Source organism: Schistocerca cancellata, chromosome 8, assembly GCF_023864275.1.
Source record: "Schistocerca cancellata isolate TAMUIC-IGC-003103 chromosome 8, iqSchCanc2.1, whole genome shotgun sequence".
Lineage (NCBI taxonomy): Eukaryota > Metazoa > Arthropoda > Insecta > Orthoptera > Acrididae > Schistocerca > Schistocerca cancellata.
In genome coordinates, this window is record NC_064633.1 from 450200534 (window position 1) to 450221189 (window position 20656).

General features: G+C 42.9%; 1 protein-coding gene across 3 annotated transcripts in view; it reads left to right on the forward strand.

Moving 5' to 3' along the window:
* The window catches only part of LOC126095181 (vascular endothelial growth factor receptor 1), a 549049-nt gene that overhangs the window by 450313 nt on the left and 78080 nt on the right, over positions 1-20656 (forward strand). For all 3 annotated transcript variants that reach the window (XM_049909913.1, XM_049909914.1, XM_049909915.1), the window contains one exon: positions 10262-10417. In XM_049909913.1, the coding sequence (XP_049765870.1) occupies positions 10262-10417 (156 nt within the window). The remainder of the gene's footprint in view (positions 1-10261; positions 10418-20656) is intronic.

A 20656-nucleotide genomic window follows, 5' to 3' on the forward strand; every position in this document is an offset into this window, starting at 1 on the left:
CATTTTTTCGTTTGTGCGAGGATTTAGAGAAGGAACTGCAGTGCGGTCTTCCTCTGTGAAACAGCTTTGGAAAAAGGTGTTTAGTATTTCAGCTTTACGCGTGTCATCCTCTGTTTCAATGCCATCATCATCCCGGAGTGTCTGGATATGCTGTTTCGAGCCACTTACTGATTTAACGTAAGACCAGAACTTCCTAGGATTTTCTGTCAAGTCGGTACCTAGAATTTTACTTTCGAATTCACTGAATGCTTCACGCATAGCCCTCCTTACGCTAACTTTGACATTGTTTAGCTTCTGTTTGTCTGAGAGGTTTTGGCTGCGTTTAAACTTAGAGTGAAGCTATCTTTGCTTTCGCAGTTGTTTCCTAACTTTGTTGTTGTACCACGGTGGGTTTTTCCCGTCCCTCACAGTTTTACTAGGCACGTACCTGTCTAAAACGCATTTTGCGATTTCCTTGAACTTTTTCCATAAACACTCAACATTGTCAGTGTCAGAACAGAAATTTTTGTTTTGATCTGTTAGGTAGTCTGAAATCTGCCTTCTATTACTCTTGCTAAACAGATAAACCTTCCTCCCTTTTTTTTATATTCCTACTAACTTCCATATTCAGGGATGTTGCAATGGCCTTATGATCACTGATTCCCTGTTCTGTACATACAGAGTCGAAAAGTTCAGGTCTGTTTGTTATCAGTAAGTCCCAGATGTTATCTCCATGAGTCGGTTCTCTGTTTAATTGCTCGAGGTAATTTTCGGATAGTGCACTCAGTATAATGTCACTCGATGCTCTGTCCCTACCACCCGTCCTAAACATCTGAGTGTCCCAGTCTATATCTGGTAAATTGAAATCTCCACCTAAGACTATAACATGCTGAGAAAATTTATGTGAAATGTATTCCAAATTTTCTCTCAGTTGTTCTGCCACTAATGCTGCTGAGTCGGGAGGTTGGTAAAAGGAGCCAATTATTAACCTAGCTCGGTTGTTGAGTGTAACCTCCACCCATAATAATTCACAGGAACTATCCACTTCTATTTCACTACATGGTAAACTACTACTAACAGCGACGAACACTCCACCACCAGTTGCATGCAATCTATCCTTTCTAAACACCGTCTGTACCTTTGTAAAAATTTCGGCAGAATTTATCTCTGGCTTCAACCAGCTTTCTGTACCTATAACGATTTCGGCTTCGGTGCTTTCTATCAGCGCTTGAAGTTCCGGTACTTTACCAACGCAGCTTCGACAGTTTACAATTACAATACAGATTGCTGCTTGGTCCCCGCATGTCCTGACTTTGCCCTGCACCCGTTGAGGCTGTTGCCCTTTCTGTACTTGCCCAAGGCCATCTAAACTAAAAAACCACCCAGCCCACGCCACACAACCCCTGCTACCCGTGTAGCCACTTGGTGCGTGTAGTGGACTCCTGACCTATCCAGCGGAACCCGAAACCCCACCACCCTATGGCGCAAGTCAAGGAATCTGCAGCCCACACGGTCGCAGAACCGTCCCAGCCTCTGATTCAGACCCTCCACTCGGCTCTGTACCAAAGGTCCGCAGTCAGTCCTGTCGATGATGCTGCAGATGGTGAGCTCTGCTTTCATCCCGCTAGCGAGACTGGCAGTCTTCACCAAATCAGATAGCCGCCGGAAGCCAGAGAGGATTTCCTCCGATCCATAGCGACACACATCATTGGTGCCGACATGAGCGACCACCTGCAGATGGGTGCACCCTGTACCATTCATGGCATCCGGAAGGACCCTTTCCACATCTGGAATGACTCCCCCCGGTATACACACGGAGTACACATTGGTTTTTTTCCCCTCTCTTGCTGCCATATCCCTAAGGGGCCCCATTACGCGCCTGACGTTGGAGCTCCCAACTACCAGTAAGCCCACCCTCTGTGACTGCCCGGATCTTGCAGACTGAGGGGCAACCTCTGGAACGGGACAAGCAGCCATGTCAGGCCGAAGATCAGTATCAGCCTGAGACAGAGCCTGAAAGCGGTTCGTCAGACAAACTGGAGAGGCCTTCCGTTCAGCCCTCCGGAATGTCTTTCGCCCCCTGCCACACCTTGAGACGACCTCCCACTCTACCACAGGTGAGGGATCAGCCTCAATGTGGGCAGTATCCTGGGCAACCACAGTTGTAGTCCGATCGGGGGATGCGTGGGACGAGCTGGCCGTCCCCGACAAACCCCCATCCGGAACCCCACAGTGATGCCCATTGGTAACAGCCTCAAGCTGTGTGACCGAAGCCAACACTGCCTGAAGCTGGGAGCGAAGGGATGCCAACTCAGCCTGCATCCGAACACAGCAGTTGCAGTCCCTATCCATGCTAAAAACTATTGTGCAAAGAACGTCTGAACTAATCTACAGAGAGCGCAAACAAATTGACACAAAATTTAAACGGTTATTAAAATACAAGATTGCCTAGTAAGTGCAGTAATGCTGCTACTTGCGCACTGCTGACACACTGCTCGGCGGCGGAAGGAGACTACGCAATTTTACACTATTCAGGTACTAAAACGCCATACTACAACTCTCAAATACTATAATACGCCCGGAATTTATGAATTAAACAATGCAAGTACCAAAAACACACAAAGAAATTAAAAATTAAACTATGTAACAAATGAGTGAGCTAGGAGTATAAGACTTGCGGCTGCAGCTGCTTATCCAACGACGGCAGGGAGCACATGCTGCTCCCATGGCAGTTGGGGATTCTTCTCCTACTGCTACCCCTTTGGGAGTGTCAACTCCCTGTCTGCTGGGGACATCAGTCCCCACCCCCCCCAGCTGGAGAAGCAATACCCTCCTCCAGCATTCCTGAACAGAAAGGGGTCCCTCGGGATGCTCCCCTCCAGAATTATGCTGATCTGCAACAGGAAGCCAGGTGGCGGCTGACAGAGCAACACATCGGAGCTCATAGGACTTGGCATTTCTCTTCTGTCCCAGAGTATGGAGCAGACAAGCCTGGTAGCTCCCATGCCACCAGACCCTCACATGCTCTGCGTCTGTTTCCATTCTTGGTGGCCTCTATGGTCCCAGACTCCCTCAAACAACCTGTGTATTAGTGGTTTATCCTCACAACCAGTGGCAGAAAGTGGCCTCGAAGCATGACTGCCTCCTTGGTCCCTTCACACCCTCACAGGATCCTGATACCATGAGCCTCCAGCCAAACTGTAGTGGTTTTTTTCCATCACTTCGCTGAGCTCTGACACCTTTTGTGCATGTCTCTTGTTTCTTGCATAGCCCTGCAAGAAACTTGTTTCCCAGCAATGCAGCCCCTTGCCCCCTGCTGCTATGGGGGCTATTTTGTGAATCCCACTGACTATGAAGTGTGTCAGGTTGTGTTTGCATGTATGTTCTGGACTACTCCTTATTGTCTCAATACCTTTGTATCATTTACCATACGTGTTTGCCTGAGCTGCTAACGTCTCGTGTATGCCAAAGAGTCGATGCTCATCACTTTGGGGCACCAGTACTCCAGGCAACGGCTGCCGTGCCAGATGGCCCTTGCTGTGGCTGTGTGCCGCCCACAGAGAGAGCCCCTGATCGGAGTGGGGGGTACTAGGGCAGATACCTTGCACATGAAGCGACAAAAGCTTCACCATCCTGGCCATTCTGTGGCCGTCTCTGAGTGGTAGCAAATGTGACACTCCTTTTGATCCTTCAGCCTTCCCCTCCCTGGCCACCCCGTGGGAGGAGGGTCAAACTCGCCGGCTTGGATTGAAACCTTTCCCTTGGTACCTGGTTTGTACCAGGACGGATAGTGGAAGTTTTGACATGACCAAGCCTTTGATTTCTGTGGAGACGATTGAATATAAGTATGGCGAAGTGGAATCGATGAGTAAAATGCGGTCTGGTGCTTTGCTCATAAAGACATCTTCTCCTGCCCAGTCTGATGCCCTGCGCGCTTGTGACCATCTTGGTGACATCCAAGTTTCTGTCACGCCCCACCAATCTCTGAACTCAGTACAGGGCACTATTTTTCACTGAGATCTTCTTCTCCAATCTGACGAGGAGCTCTGTGCTAACATCGAGTGGTGGGGGTTCGTTTTATTCGCCGTGTGCAGCGAGGCCCTCCAAACAATTGCACCGCTATGGGCGCCTTTATCCTGGCCTTCAAGGGGGATGTCCTCCCAGAGGTGGTCAAGGTCACGGTGTATCGGTGTGATGTAAAACCTTATATTCCACCACCGATGAGACGCTTTAAATGCTTATGGTTTGGATAAATGTCTTCCTGCTGCACCACTGATCCCCTCTGCGGTGACTGTGGGTGCCTCCTCCATGAGGGGAGTGCCTGTGCTCCCCTGCCAGTGTGTGTAAATTGTCATGGACAGCATTCTCCATGCTCGCCTGCATGCCCGGTGTTTGTGAAAGAAAGGAGGGAGGAGGAGAGGAGGAGATTTAGTGTTTAACGTCCTGTCGACAACGAGGTCATTAGAGACGGAGCGCAAGCTCGGGTTAGGGAAGGATGGGGAAGGAAATTGGCCGTGCCCTTTCAAAGGATCCATCCCGGCATTTGCCTGAAGCAATTTCGGGAAATCACAGAAAACCTAAATCAGGATGGCCAGAGACGGGATTGAACCGTCGTCCTCCCGAATGCGAGTCCAGTGTGCTAACCACTGCGCCACCTCGCTCGGTAAAGAAAGGAGGATTCAAGAGTACAGAACCTTAGATTGGCTCACCTATCACTGAGGCTCAACAAAAGTATGACTGGCTCCACTATCACTGAGGCTCAACAAAAGTATGACTGGCTCCATCTTGTGTCTGTGACTTCTACTTTTACTTCAGTTACGTCCATTCCCCCTCCTACCCCCTCCTCTTCCCAGCCCCACCCCATTCGCCCCATGCCTTCTGCCTCTTCCTCCTACGTCTCCACTCCCCTTCCCCCTCTCTACGTCAGTACCCATATCCTTCGGATACTGCTCCTCCTCCCTCGCCAGAGAAGTGCTCCCCTCCTTCGGCTGCCGCCGGTACCGGAGCTCCCGCCTGAAAGGTGATCTGCTGCTCCATATTGGCAGTGCGATCCGCGGCCAGTGGGCACCAAGATTGCCCGGTGTAATGCCATGCCTGCCATCACTGACTTCTGCCCTTATCTTCCTTCCCACGAGAATAAGCAGAAACGCAAGAACGAGGGCAAGGCCCCTCTGATACCCACTGAGGTGCAGCCTTCCCCGTCCAGTCAGTGAACCAACAGTGTCTGACCCCACCTATATGGATATTACCCCATCCTTATCGGTGACGGATGGTGACTCAGCGGCGTGACCGACTCTGATCTGTTTGGTCCCCATTTGGACTCCGGCTTGAGAATCCTCCAGTGGAATTGTAATGGATATTCGCATCACCTTCCATTGTTGCAGCCCCTTATTTCCTTCTACTCTGCCATTTGTATTGCGCTCCAGGAGACCCATTTTGTCAGTTCGTACTCACCTGACCTTCATGGGTTCCACACTTTCTGTCTGAACCAAATTGGCCCCTTGTGGGCTTCTGGTGGTGTTTGCACCTTGGTCCGCAAGGACATTGTTAGTAAATGGGTTCCCCTCCATACCACTCTGGAAGCCATTGCTGTCAGGGTCCATCTGGCTACTCCAATCACAATCTGTAATCTCTACCTCCCACCTGACAGGCTTCCCACATCCCTTGACCTAGCCACCCTTCCCCAACAACTCCCTTCTCCCTTCGTGCTACTAGGGGACTTTAATGCCTACAACCCTCTTTGGGGTAGTCATATGACTGCTGCCCTGGGCAGGACAGTTGAAGCTTTTCTGGGAGGGCTTGACCTCTGTTTACTAAAAACAGGTGCTCCCACACACTTTAGTGTGGCACACGGCACTTTCTCTACCATTGACCTCTCCATCTGCAGTCCCGGCCTTCTTCCCTCCATTCAGTGGGGTGTCCACAATGACTTATGTGACAGCGACTATTACCCGATTATTTTTGACCTTCCTTCAGTGTGTCTCATTCTGTCACCCTCCCAGGTGGGCCATCTCTAAGGCTGAGTGGGGTGCCTTCTCCTCTGCTCCCATCCCCCCTATATTGCCACATGACAGTGTTGATGAATCTACACAGACTTTGACTGCCGCCATCCTTTCAGCAGTTGTTTCAGCAATCCCTTCTTCCTCAGGTTCCCTCCACCGAAAGATGGTCCCTTGGTGGACTCCGGAAATTACTGCAGCCATAAGAGACTGCCGTCGTGCTCATCAACACTTCAAGTGGCACCCTTCTACTGCTCTTCTTCTGGTCTTTAAACGACTCCACACCCGAGCCCGCTACCTAATCAAATCTCTGAAACGGATTTGCTAGGAATGATATATAGCTGCCATAGGACCACACACCCCCCTATTCCCAACTCTGGGTGAAACTCAGGCTAATTTTTGTCTATCATCCTCCCACCGAGGAGATGGCTGTAGTGTCTTAACTGCAGAATTGGTAGCCATCTTGCGCGCTCTGGACCATATCTACTCCTGCTGAGGACTATTCTTCACTATCTTTAGTGACTCATTGAGCAGTTTGCAGACCACCTGTTGGTCATCACTGTCCAGGACTTCCTTTCTCTCCTTGCTCAACTTGGATGGTCGATGGTTTTCATTTGGACCCCAGGCCATGTTGGGATTCCTGGCAATGAACTTGCTGATCGACTGGCTAAATTGGCTACTACCAGGCAATCTCTTGCTATTGGCATTCCAGAAATAGACCTTCGCTCGACATTGTCATCAGGTTTTGGCCCCTTGGGATGCAGAATGGCACTCTTTCTTCACCAAACAAGCTCAGTGCGATTAAGGATTCTACAACTCCGTGGTGGTCCTCCTCTCGGGCCTCTTGTAAGGCCTCTGTCGTCCCATGCCAGCTCCGTAGCAGCCATACTTGGCTGACTCACAGTTACCTCCTTCTGTCATTGTGGATTGATGTTGACTGTGTCTCACATCTTATTGGACTGCCCCAACTTAGCCACCCTGCGACAGACTTTTAGCCTTCCAGACTCTCTACCCCTGGTGTTAGCTGGCAATGCCTCAGCTGTGGATCTCATTTTACATTTTATTTGTGATGGAGGTTTTTATCACCTTCCACCTTATTGGTGAGTGGAGGGGCTGGCAGGCCCTCTTGCTCCCTCCTTTGCCCTGACTGGATTGGCTTCAACTGGGTTTGGTGGTTCACGCCTGCCTTCTGCCTTCCCACTCCTTTCCTTATGGGATCTGTTATATCTTGAGCATCTTATGTCTTAAGCCGTGCTGCCTCTATAGCTGCCCATAATTGTGAAAGTGTCACAGGTGCAAGATTTTGTGCGAGAACTGACCTACTGATTATGTTCCATAAATGTTAAATGAGATTCAGGTAATGATCTGGCTGGCCAGATTAACTGGAACTGTCTAGAATGTTCCTCAAACCAGTTGCAAACAGTTGTGGCCTGTTGCCATTGTGCATTGTCATCCATAAAAATTCCATTGTTGTTTGGGAACACAGTCCAGATGGTCTCCATGTTGCCGGACATAACCACTTCCAGTCAATGATTGGTTCAGTTGGACCGGAGGACCCAGTCCATTCCATATAAACACAGCTCATGCCATTGTGGAGTCACTGCCAGCTTACACAGTGCCTTGTTGACAACTTGGGTGTATGGTCTTGGGTGGTCTGCACACTGCTCAAACGCTACCATCAGCTCAAGACTCACCTGACCAGCTTAAGGTTTTCCTGTCATCTAGGGTGCAACAGATTGGTTGTGAGGCACTGCAGGCAATGTCGTGCTGTTAGCAAAGGCACTGACAAACATCTTCTGCTGCCATAGTCAATTAATGCTAAATCTCACCTCACTGTCCTAGCACATACATCCACATTACGTTTCACATAGATTTCTGCAGTTATTTCATGCAGTGTTGATTGTCTGTTAGCACTGACAGCTATATGCAGATACTGCTACTCTCAGTTATTAAGTGGCAGCCTTCAGCCAATTGTTCTCTGTATTGAGGGTAAAGCCTGAAATTTGGTATTCTCAGCATTCTCTTGGTGCTGCAGATCCCAGAACATTGAGTTTCCTAACAATTTCCAAAATGGATTGTCCCATGCATCTAGTACAAACAACCATTCCACATTCAAAGTCTATTACTTCCCGTAGTGTGGCCATAATCACATTGGAAATCTTTTCAGGTGAATTGCCTGAGTATGCTTTGCTAATGAACTGCTCTTTAAAGCTGTGAGAAGAAATTGAGAGTCTTGCTTGGGTAGCTCAGTCGGTAAAGGATTTGTCGTGAAAGGTAAAGGTCCCAAATTCAAGTCTTGGTCTGGCACACAGTTTCAATTTGCCTGGGAGTTTCATATCAGCACACACTCTGCTGCAGAGTGAAAATATCATTCTGCTCTTTTATACCTTGTGGATGTGATACTATGGCCATTTGTTCATAATGTGCATACTGCTATCCCATGGCTTTTGTCACCTTAGTGTAAGCCCATTGCATATTGCGTTCAGAAGCGGACGCGAAATAATGATGCTTAAGATTTTTTTGGTGACAGATCCATAAGAGTATACATTGCTATTTTAGAAAATGCATCACTATTGCTTAATGTCTAAGATATTGGCTCAAATAATGAGACCTCACTGAATAGCATTTTGTTAGAGAGTAATTTGAGAAGACCTGTTTCCTTGTCAGCAATTTAGAATGTGCACAAAAACAAAGAAGAATGTTCTGCCATTGGTAGAGTATTTGTAACAGCTGATTGTCTCACTGTACTTTCAAATGTGCACCAACTTCAAATATTAACTCATTTATGCAATTACCAGTTTCATCTTTTGCAGCCCTATCAATACATATTTGTTGTTCACAATTCATTATTAACTGTTGTTTACCGCATTGACTCATTTTAGTTTTGACAGTGTGTTGTTCACTCACTGTTGTTTTCTTAGATGAAAAAGGACTGGAAGAAGTAGCTTCAGTTAAGTCTGTGGGCATTACAATAGACAGTGAGCTAAATTGGAAACGGCAGATAAGTACTGTTTTCAGTAAGCTAAGCTCAGTGATATTTATAATGACGCAACTGACTCAGTACTCAGAGACCTCTTGTGCACTGTCCAGCATCGACTTTTTGAACCATACACGTGATATAGAGTAACACTATGGAGGAACTCAACTATCACAGGAATGGAGAGAATATTCACATTACAGAATCAAGCCATTCGAATTATATTGAAAAAGAAGCCAAAAGAATTATGTAAAAGTTGTTTCAAAGAACTAAACATTATAACCCTGCCATCATTGTATATGTTCAAGACCAATGTGAGTGCATTATGTGATCACTCAAAACTGGAGACTAATGAGACTGTTCATACACACAACACAAGCAACAGAAAACAACTGCGGTGCATTCCCTGTAGACCTTAGATTCTTTAAAAAGGACCCAAATAACCTGGCATCAAGTTAATACAAGCAATGCCAAGGGAATTACAAGACCTCAAAACTGAGGAAACAATCCCCACAACTCTAAAAAAGTTTCTGATACAAGGATAATTTTATAGTGTAGGTGACTACATTACCAAACATTGATCAAAAGTTCATCCTGTGAGTGATAAATCTCTCACATCGTAAAAAGAACTAGCAACAGAAATCAGTGTTAAAGAAATTAACAATAATTAGGAACCACTGATGTATAATATAAGCTAATTAAATTTCACAAAATTATTATTATTATTATTATTATTATTATTATTATTATTATTATTATTTTGTATGTATCATAAGTCATTTTGTAACGTGTAATATTATGAATATACTGCATCATAAGTAATTGTGTATGATGTAATATTATATATATACTGTGAAAGCTCCTATGTATATTTAATGGTGAGGTATTTTATGTACTTCCATATTTCATATTATCTAGATTGTAAGCCTAATGACCTGTCACATGTTAAAAGTAGATATCTGTGCAAAAGGTAATTTACGGGACCAATAAAATTGTGTGTGTGTGTGTGTGTGTGTGTGTGTGTGTGTGTGTGTGTGTGTGTGTGTGCGCGCACACACACACACACACACACACACACACACACACACACACACACACACACACACACACACACACTTTTAAAAACTAGAAATTCAGAATATGCATAAATGTGATTTTTATGACGCACATTAAACCATACAATTCACTCTTTCCTGGGGTTCATAAGCATTGATTATTTTTCTTATTGAAAACATATGATTTCATTATTCCTGTGAATGAAGGAATATTATTGTTCCAAAATGTTAATAAGACAATCTGTTATCAGGTATTTCGATACGGCAAGGAGAAACAGTTTATTCATTTCAGTCGGAGTTGATAATTACAAATGCATCGGAGTCTGATGAAGTTGAATATAAATGTGTTGCCTGTACACCCAGTCCAAGCAATTGCTCAGATGCAGTTTCCACTTTCAAAGTGGCAGGTAAGTTATTTTCACTTTATATAATTAATTAAAATTTTGTTACAAGTATTCTAATGAGAAATAAAAGTGAACATTGATTAAGAGAGGTTTAGTGTGTCCGCTTACAATGGGAACAGTTTTAAAAGTTACGTAACAATTATGTTTTCTGTTATGGTGATTAAAAACATGAGACACGAGCATTTATGGATATAAGCACGTCAAAAAAGTTTTGCATCACCTTGGTTCTAAGAGTTCCAGAACATGTACAGAAAATTGGAATAGAGATCAACATAAATACCATTTCCACCCTTTTTATTGCTCATGAAAACCACACATTGCATGTTGTATCACCTTCAGAGGTGGTGGTCCAGATTGCTGTGCACACAGGGGTACCTCTAATACCCAGTAGCACGTCCTCTTCCATTGAGGCATGCCTGTATTCGTTGTGGCGTACTATCCACAAGTTCATCAAGGCAATGTTGGTCCAGATTGCCTAACTCCTCAACGACGATTTGGTGGAGATCCCTCAGAGTGGTTGGTGGGTCACATCGTCCATAAACAGCCCTCTTCAATCTATCTCAGGCATGTTGGATAGGGTTCATGTCTGGAGAACATGCTGGCCACTCTAGTCAAGTGATGTCAATATCCTGAAGGAAGTCATTCACAAGATGTGCACGATGGGGGACGAATTGTCGTCCATGAACATGAATGCCTCACCAGTATGCTACCGATATGGTTGCACTATCGGTCGGAGGATGGCATTCCCGTATCGTGCAGCCATTACGCCATCTTCCATGACCAACAGCGGCATATGTTGGCCCCACATAATCCAACCCCAAAACATCAGGTAACCTCCACCTTGCTGCATTCGCTGGACAGTGTGTCTAAGGCGTTCAGCCTGACCAGATTGCCCCCAAACATGTGTCCGGTGATAGTCTGGTTGAAGGCAGTTGCAACACTCATTGGTGAAAAGAGCATGATGCCAATCCTGAGTGGTCCAATCAGCAGGTTGTTGGGCCCATTTGTACCGTGCTGCATGGTGCCGTGGTTGCAAAGATGGACCTCGCCATGGATGTCGGGACTGAAGTTACGCATCATGCAGCCTATTGCACACAGATTGAGTTGTAACATGGTGTCCTGTGGCTGCACGAAAACCATTTTCAACATGGTGGCATTGCTGTCAGGGTTCCTCCGAGCCATAATCTGTAGGTAGCGGTCATCCACTGCAGTAGTAGCCCTTGGACAGCCTGAGCGAGGCACATCAACAATAGTTCCTGGCTGTCTGTATCTCCTCCATGTCCAACCAACATCAATTTGGTTCACTTCGAGATGCCCGGACAGTTCCCTTGTTGAGAGCCCTTCCTGGCACTAAGTAACAATGTTGACATGATTGCATCGCGGTATTGACCGCACTACAGACAACACGAACCGTGTACTTCCTTCCTGGTGGAATGACTAGAACTGATAGGCTGTTGGACCCTCTCCATCTAATAGGCACTGCTCATGCATGGTTGTTTACATCTTTGGGTGGATTTAGTGACAGCTCTGAACAGTCAAAGGAACTGTGTCTGTGATACAATATCCACAGTCAACATCTATCTTCAGGAGTTCTGGGAACTGGTGTGAAGCAAAACTTTTTGATGTGTGTATTTCACTAGCACAGTACTCATTATTGTCCAGTGTAGTCTGTAGGCTTGCTGAAACTATAACAACAAGGTAATAGTTCCATGGTTAAAAAAAGGCAATATTCTAATCAGAGTGAATTTTGTCAGTTCCATACAGTAGGTAAATGTAGAACATAAATTCTTATTCTGAATTGCCCACTACCCAAATACTACTTCAGTGATTTCTTCTTCTTCATGTGCCTTAGTTCCATATCGGTGCAGAGTTGGCGTGGTTATTAATTGATTTGGCATGGTTAGTTTAAGGGGTGGCTGGGTGCCCTTCCTGTGACCCTGCTTCTCAAAAACCATATCCATGCTAAGCAACACACTGAACCACCTCGTTAATTCTCTGGGCGGTTTCAAACCATAGCCAGCACACCTTGCTATCCCGGAACTGATGCTATGTGTTGAGGTGTCTGTGGGGAGAGGTGCCAATGTCAGTTTCAATTTATTCCATAGTAAATTTATGTCAATATTTGAAAGTTGCTTTCCTAAAAAATTATCCACAATATCCATTAAAAAAAAGCAAGTAACCCATGGATCACTAAGGGAATTAAAATCTCATGTAAGAGGAAGAGGGAAACTTAAGTAAAGGCCAGAGTAAGTCGAGATCTGACATTACCTGCATGCTACAAACGTACAGTATTATTTTAAGGAAATTCATTAAGATGTCCAGAAGTATGCCTGTCTTGATAGAAATAAATAATGCAAGTAATAAGATTAAAATTATATTGGATACGTTTGAATGTGAGACAGGACAGCTAAGATTGCTTAGTAATTAAACTAAATGACAATATTGTGACTGATAGTTCACAGGTTGCAACTGCTTTTAACAGACATTTTCTAAATGTAGCTGCAAATACAGGATTAAGTGATTCTGTCACAGAAGCAAGAGAATATATTAAAATGCCATTCTGCTAAACTAGAAGCAGTACTGACAACATTCACTAAAATTAATACAATTATAAAAACTCTGAAAAGAGAACCTCTTGTGGGTTTGATAGAACATCAAACAGAATTCTGAAAAATTGTTCAATCTTCATAACTAATGTCAGGTTAACTTCATAAGAAAGTTGACAAGACAGATTTAAACAAACAAGTATTGTCCAATTTTCTGACTTGACATCTTATTCCAAAATATTCTAAAAAGTCCTGAACTCAAGAGTAACCTCTCACTGAAGTGGAAATAACTTACTTAGCGGTGTGGATTCCAGAAGGGTTAATAGACTGAAAAATGCTATTTATACATTCACTCATCAAATAGTACGAGCCTTAAATAATAATATATCACCAGTAGACTGTATTATCTCTTAAGCCATCCTCACACTGGATGAGGCAGCTAATGTTACGGACAGTGCAGATGTGACATCCCACCTGGCTAGAGAGATAGCACTGTCGACCCCCAGGGCAAGCAGGTTATTATGATTTGCACTTTCAGTGCTCTCCAGTCGCAGTATGCGGTGTTTGGTGTAACATGCACTGTAAGCGATTGTCAAATGAAAGTAGAGGAAAACGCAAAGATGATTCTGGACTCATTGATGGCTTAACAGTGAATAATGCTGTAAAACAATCTGACATATGTACTGCAAGAAGTTATTCCTTAACTCAAGTAAATCTTCATCCTATTTTTGTCTTTAAATTGAATATAGTTATAGTGTCTAATGTCACTTTGTGCATAATATACGCGTTTTAGATGTTGGTGTGACTACAATTACTCAGAAGTTATGTAATTCATTACGTAGAATACAAGATCGAGAGTCATTTTGTAATTATTTTGAATGGAAGACAAGATTTTTTTGAAGCACAAAGCTTCATAAGAGAAAAACTTCCAGTGTGAAACTTGGGTTTACTTTCTGATACAGACTGACAGTTACATAAAGATATCTGGCCATTAGGGAAACATGCCAGTTATTTGACTTTGCAACAAGAATTTCAAGAAATACGTTTTATTATAACAAATCATGATTTCAAGAGAGCCTCAATTTGCTTTGAAACAGCTTGTATTCGTACTATGTACTCTGTTTTGAAGAAAGCCCATAGTTTAACTTGATACAATATGGAACATCATGAGTTCTATTTGTGATGTAAAACAATGTGGTGTCTCATTGGGTATGTTCATCTTCACAAGGCAAAAATCTAACATGCCCGATTCTTCATTTCACACTCCACATTGTAGTGGAACATGCTATTCCACACTGTAACATTACCAGCTCCTCGTCCACGTGCATTTTGAAGTTGCATGGAGGATAGCTTTAGAAAACCTCAAGTTTTATAGAACCGATTGCTTTACACTCAGATGTTCTGAATCATACTTAACAAACAGAATGCAGAAGGTTGCGCTGAATGATTTGGACAGTGTTGGGAAAGTAGAAAATTTAGTGACTGGGGGGAAAATCACAAAGGGATAATCCCTCAGGGTTCAAATTTTAGTCCACTCCTGCTCCTTATATATATTAATGACTTTCCACTTAACATTCAACAAGCAAAATTGGTACTTCATGGAAAGAAAGCAGAAGAAGAGATGGTAAATGATATTTTCCAAACAATTATTAAATATGTTTTCTGAAAATGGACCATCCCTGAATTTTGAAAATGCCCACTACGTTCAGTTCTATACAACCAATAATCATACCAGCAATTGATGTAGCACATGAGGAGCAGTCAATAAATAGGGTAGAATGCGTCAAAAGTTTTGGGTGTGTATATATTGTTGAATACTTGAACTGGAAGAATCATATTACTGAGCTTCTCAAACAATTAAGTTTAGCTAATTTTGCTCTTTGTATAATTGCTAAACTTGAAAACAAACATATCAGTCTCCTGGCGTATTTTGCATATTGCCGATCAGTAATGTCTTTCAGAATAATTTTCTGAGATAAACCCTGTCTTGCAAAGGAAATATTTCTTGCACAAAAGCAAGCAGTATAAGAATATTATGTGGTGTTCACCCACAGATGTCACATTTAAACTGCATCATCACAATAAATTGTTATCTGCATTTGGTAGACTTCTGGAGATACTAAATTATGAAAGACTAACAAAGTTTCTGGAAAAGAACCAGATCCTCTGAGAAGCCCAGCATGGCTTCAGGAAAAATAAATCCACAACAACAGTTATGTATGAGTGCATACAGTACACCCTAGATGCTCTAAACAAAAACCAAAAAGCAGTTTGGATCTTCCTAGATTTGTCAAAGGCATTTGATGTGATAGTCAACAATATTCTACTTAACAAACTACAGTAATGTGGCATCAGAGGCATCCCTCTGCCTGGTTCAGATCATATATCTCAAAACAGGAAACAATTAGTAGCATTAACACTCTGTGATCATGTACTTATTGACACCTGCTACTCCATGGCAAAATCACAAAAAGTGTGCCCCAAGATTCAATACTTAGACCAGTTCTGTTCCTTCTTTACATTAACAACTTACCATTGTACATTAGTGCCACTACCAATATACTCTTGCAGATGTTACCAGTATCCTCCATACCATTAGCAATGACATGAGCTGTAAGAGGCCGTAACTAAAAGACAGGTGATTGGTTTGACAGAAAATCACCACCTTTAACTTCCACCTCAGAATAGCAAAATATATGCCTGATATGGAACAACATAGCTCTGTAATATCCCCCACATCAGAAACAAGATTTTTAGGCCTGCGGATGTAGGAAATCTACCATGGGAAACAGAATCAGCAAAACAAACAGTAAGCTGAACCAAGTGTGCTAAGCTTTACTTATCCTCACACATTGCACTGTCCGCTCTGCTTACTATGCACAATTTCATAGTGTAGTGCAGACTCTGGGGAGACTCCACACGTTGCAGAGACATTCTCCTCACCTGGAAGAGAGCTATGAGAATAATGATCGGGGCAAAGCCAACTGACAGCTGCGGACCTCTCTCCCAAACTTCATTCAGTCTTTCTCTTGATAGTCTCTCAATATTAGAAACTTGAAAGTTTGTTAAATGTGGTATTACTAAATTCAACAAAAATGTGGATGTTCATGATCATGGTAATAGACAAAAACTGAAACGTCATGTTCAAAATCTGCGTGCCTCCACCTTCAGAAACTTAGCATATAACCAAGGCATCCGACCATACAACAGTCTGCCACCAGAAATAACGAACAGGAGGTCTCCACCCTTCTTTAACAAGAATTTGAAAAACCTTCCTTCTTGTTATTGTGGTCTTCAGTCCAGAGACAGGTATGATGCAGCTCTCCATGCTACTCTATCCTGTGCAATCTTCATATCTGAGTAACTACTGCAACCTACCTCCTTCTGAATCTGCTAAGTGTATTCATGCTGGTCTCCGTCTACAATTTTTCACCCTCTGCTCATCCGATCCCTTGATACCTCAGAATGTGTCCTACCAATTGATCCCTTCTTCTAATCAAGTTGTGCCGCAAATTCCTCTTCTCTCCTGTTCTGTTCAGTACCTCCATATTAGCTACGTACCTACCCATCTAATCTTCAGCATTCTTCTGTAGCACCACATTTCGATAGCGTCAGTTCTCTTCTCGTCCAAACTATTTATCGTCCATGTTTCACTTCCATACACACTACACTCTATGGAAATACTTTCAGAACATATTTCCTGACACTTAGATCTATGCTTGATGTTAATAAATTTCTTTTCTTCAGAAACGCTTTCGTTACCATTGCCAGTTTGCATTTTATATCGTCTCTACTTTGACCATCATCAGTTATTTTGCTCCCCAAATAGCAAAACTCATCTATTACTTTAAGTGTCTCATTTCCAAATCTAATTCCCTCAGCATCACCTGATTTAGTTAGACTACATTCCATTATACTCATTTTGCTTTTGTTGATGTTCATCTCATATCCTCCTTTCAAACCACTGTCCATTCTGTTCAACTGCTCTTCCAGGTCCTTTACTGTCTCTGACAGAATTACAATGTCGTTGGCAAACCTCAAAGTTTTTATTTCTTGTCCATGGATTTTAATTCCTACTCCAAATTCCTTTACTGCTTGCTCAATATACAGACTGAATAACATCAGATACAGGCTACAACCCTGTCTCACTCCCTTCTCGACCACTGCTTCCCTTTCATGCTCATCGACTCTTACAACTGCCATCTGTTTTCTGTACAAATTGTAAATGGCCTTTCACTCCTGGCATTTGACCAGTGCCACCTTCAGAATTAGAGAGAGAGTATTCCAGCCAACATTGTCAAAAGCTTTCTGCTAGAAACACAGGTTTGCCTTTCCTTAATCTATCTTCTAAGATAAGTCATAGGGTCAGTATTGCCTCACGTGTTCCAACATTTCTACGAAATCCAAACTGCTTTACCCCGAGGTTGGCTTCTACCATTTTTTCCATTCATCTGTAAAGAATTCATGTTAGCGTTTTGCTGCCGTGGCTTATTAAACTGATAGCTCAGTGATTTTCACACCTATCAACTCTTGCTTTCTTTGGGATTTGACTTATATTCTTCCTGAAGTGTGGGGGTATTTCACCTGTCTCATACATCTTGCTCAACAGATGGTAGAGTTTTGTCAGGACTGGCTCTCCCAAGGCCGTCAGTAGTTCCAATGGAATGTTGTCTACTCCCGGGGCCTTGTTTCGACTCGGGTCTTTCAGTGCTCTGTCAAACTCTTCACACAGTATCGTATCTCCCATTTCATCTTTATCTACATCCTCTTCCATTTCCATAATATTGTCCTCAAGTACATTGCCATTGTATAGACCCTCTATATACTCCTAACACCTTTCTGCTTTCCCCTCTTTGCTTAGAACTGGGTTTACATCTGAGCTCTTGATATTCATACAAGTGGCTCTCTTTTCTCCAAAGGTCTCTCTAATTTTCCTGTAGGCTGTATCTATCTTACCCCTACTGAGATAAGCCTCTACATCCTTACATTTGTCCTCTAGCCATCTCTGCTCAGCCATTTTGCACATCCTGTCGATCTCATTTTTGAGATGTTTGTATTCCTTTTTGCCTGCTTCATTTACTGCGTTTTTATATTTTCTCCTTTCATTGATTAAATTCAATATTTCTTCTGTTACCCAAGGATTTCTACTAGCCCTCGTCTTTTTGCCTACTTGATCCTCTGCTGCCTTCACTACTTCATCCCTCAGAGCTACCCATTCTTCTCCTACTGTATTTCTTTCCCCCATTCCTGTCAATTGTTCCCTTATGCTCTCCCTGAAACTTTGTACAACCTCTGGTTTTGTCAGTTTATCCAGTCCCATCTCCTTAAATTCCCCACCTTTTTGCACTTTCTGCAATTTTAATCTACAGTTCACAACCAGTAGATTGTGGTCAGAGTCCACATCTGCCCCTGGAAATGTCTTAAAATTTAAAACCGGGTTACTAAAGCTCTGTCCTGCCATTATACAATCTATTTGAAACCTTCTAGTGTTTTCAGGCCTCTTCCATGTATACAAACTTTTTCCATAATTCTTAATCCAAGTGTTAGCTAAGATTAACCTATGCTCTATGCAAAATTCTACCAGCTGGCTCCTCTTTCATTCCTTAACCCCATTCCATATTCACCTACTACTTTTCCTTCTCTTCCTTTTCTTACTAACGAATTCCAGTCGCCCATGAGTATTAAATTTCAGTCTCCTTCACTACCTGAATAATTTCCTTTCTCTCATGATACATTTCTTCAATCTCTTTGTCATCTGCGGAGCTAGTTGGCGCATAAACTTGTACTACTATGGTAGGTGTGCGCGTCGTGTCTCTTTGGTACAATAATGTGTTCACTGTGGTGTTCGTAGTAGCCCACCCACACTCTTATTTTTTATGCATTATTAAACCTACTGCTGCATTACCCCTATTTGATTTTGTATTTATAACCCTGTATTCACCTGACCAGAAGTCTTGTCCCTCCTTCCATCGAACTTCACTAATTGCCACTATATCTAGCTCTAACAGATCCATTTTCCCTTTCAAATTTTCTAACCTACCTGCCCGATTAAGCAATCTGACATTCCACGCTCTGACCCGTAGAACGGCAGTTTTGTTTCTGCTGCTGACATCATCCTGAGTAGTCCCCGCCTCAAGATCTGAATCGGGGACTATTTTACCTATGGAATATTTTACCCAAGAGGATGCCATCATCATTTAACCATACAGTAAAGCTGCATGCCCTTTGGAAAAGTTAAGTATGTAGTTTCCCCTTGCGTTCGGCTGTTGGCAGTATTTGCACAGCAAGGCCATTTTGGTTAATGTTACAACACCAGATCAGTTATTCATCCAGACTGTTGCCCCTGCAACTACTGGAAAGGCTGCTGCCCCTCTTCAGGCACCATGTGTTTGTCTGGCCTCTTAATAGATAACCCTACATTAAGGTTGCACCTAAGCTACGGCTATTGTGTCGCTGATGCACTCAAGCATCCTGCCCGGTTGCAAAGTCCATGGTTCATGCAGTGTCAGATACAGAAAAACTTCAAGGAGGGGGCACTAAAGATACTGTGAGCTACCATTACTTTTACCGTAGCAAAAAATAATAATCACTTGCAAAGTTTAAGAAACTCTTATTTAAAGTGATTATACACATATACAAGACAATGCCATATTATAATATAAAAAAGTTAAAATTGTGGTTTTCTTCCTTAAATGATGAATTGTATGTGCCTATTCTTCCTGGCAAAATTGGTTAATTAAATCAGCAATTGGACGATCAATGTCAGGGTGTGTGTTCAACAGAGCTAAGCCATTAAGTCGATCCTCCTCCATTGTTGATCTTAGCCATGTCTTTGTACGTTGCAATGTTGAAAAACTTCTTTCTGCTGTTGCAATAGATGAGGTAGACAAGCAAATATTCTGTTCAGCATGTGCAAAGTAGGGTAGTCAGATCTAGGACAAACAGACAACACTTGCATAACGGAATCACAATCATCAAGGGTGTTATGCTTGTTTGCTTATATTGAAGAATCTCTCCCATTTGTTTCTTTTTAATCACAAAACAGTAGAATATTTGTGACTTTCTTGAACAAATGCCAGACAGAATAACGTATTCAGATCAGTAGAATGGCCGCAATTTTTCTCGTAGGCATGTGTTAGCTATCTAGGTGCCAGAGTATCAAATATGACGACGCGGATGTGTATGCTACATAGGAAAGTAAAATTACTTGATAACTCGATTCAGTCCAGTCGATTGACAAAAGAATTGAATGAATAGCGTGTGGGCTGACTGTCAGAGGTGGTCCAGGTGGCAATGCGGGCAGCCCGACAAAGCGGGTTTTTGCCACCCCCCATATGTATCCGCTTCTGGGTTCATGGGAGCTGCTTAATCATTGCTTTTACACAGTAACTGAATTTTTGGCCCATATTTATGAAAAGAAATATGAAATAAATTGCAGTAATGAATTTTGTACAAGAAGTAAACATTAATGTAAAATATATGTGGAATAGTTTTGTGCTTATTCCATCGAAAAATATCCAAATTGTGTACTCTTCTTTAATTATGCCAACCAGACATGTTTTGTATATATGTGAGAAAGAAATGGAGCTAAAATAATTAAGAACTATGTAAAATCATGTTTGTACATAGAAACTTCTGGGCAGATTAAAACTGTGTGCCGGACAGAGACTCGAACTCAGGACCTTTGCATTTCGTT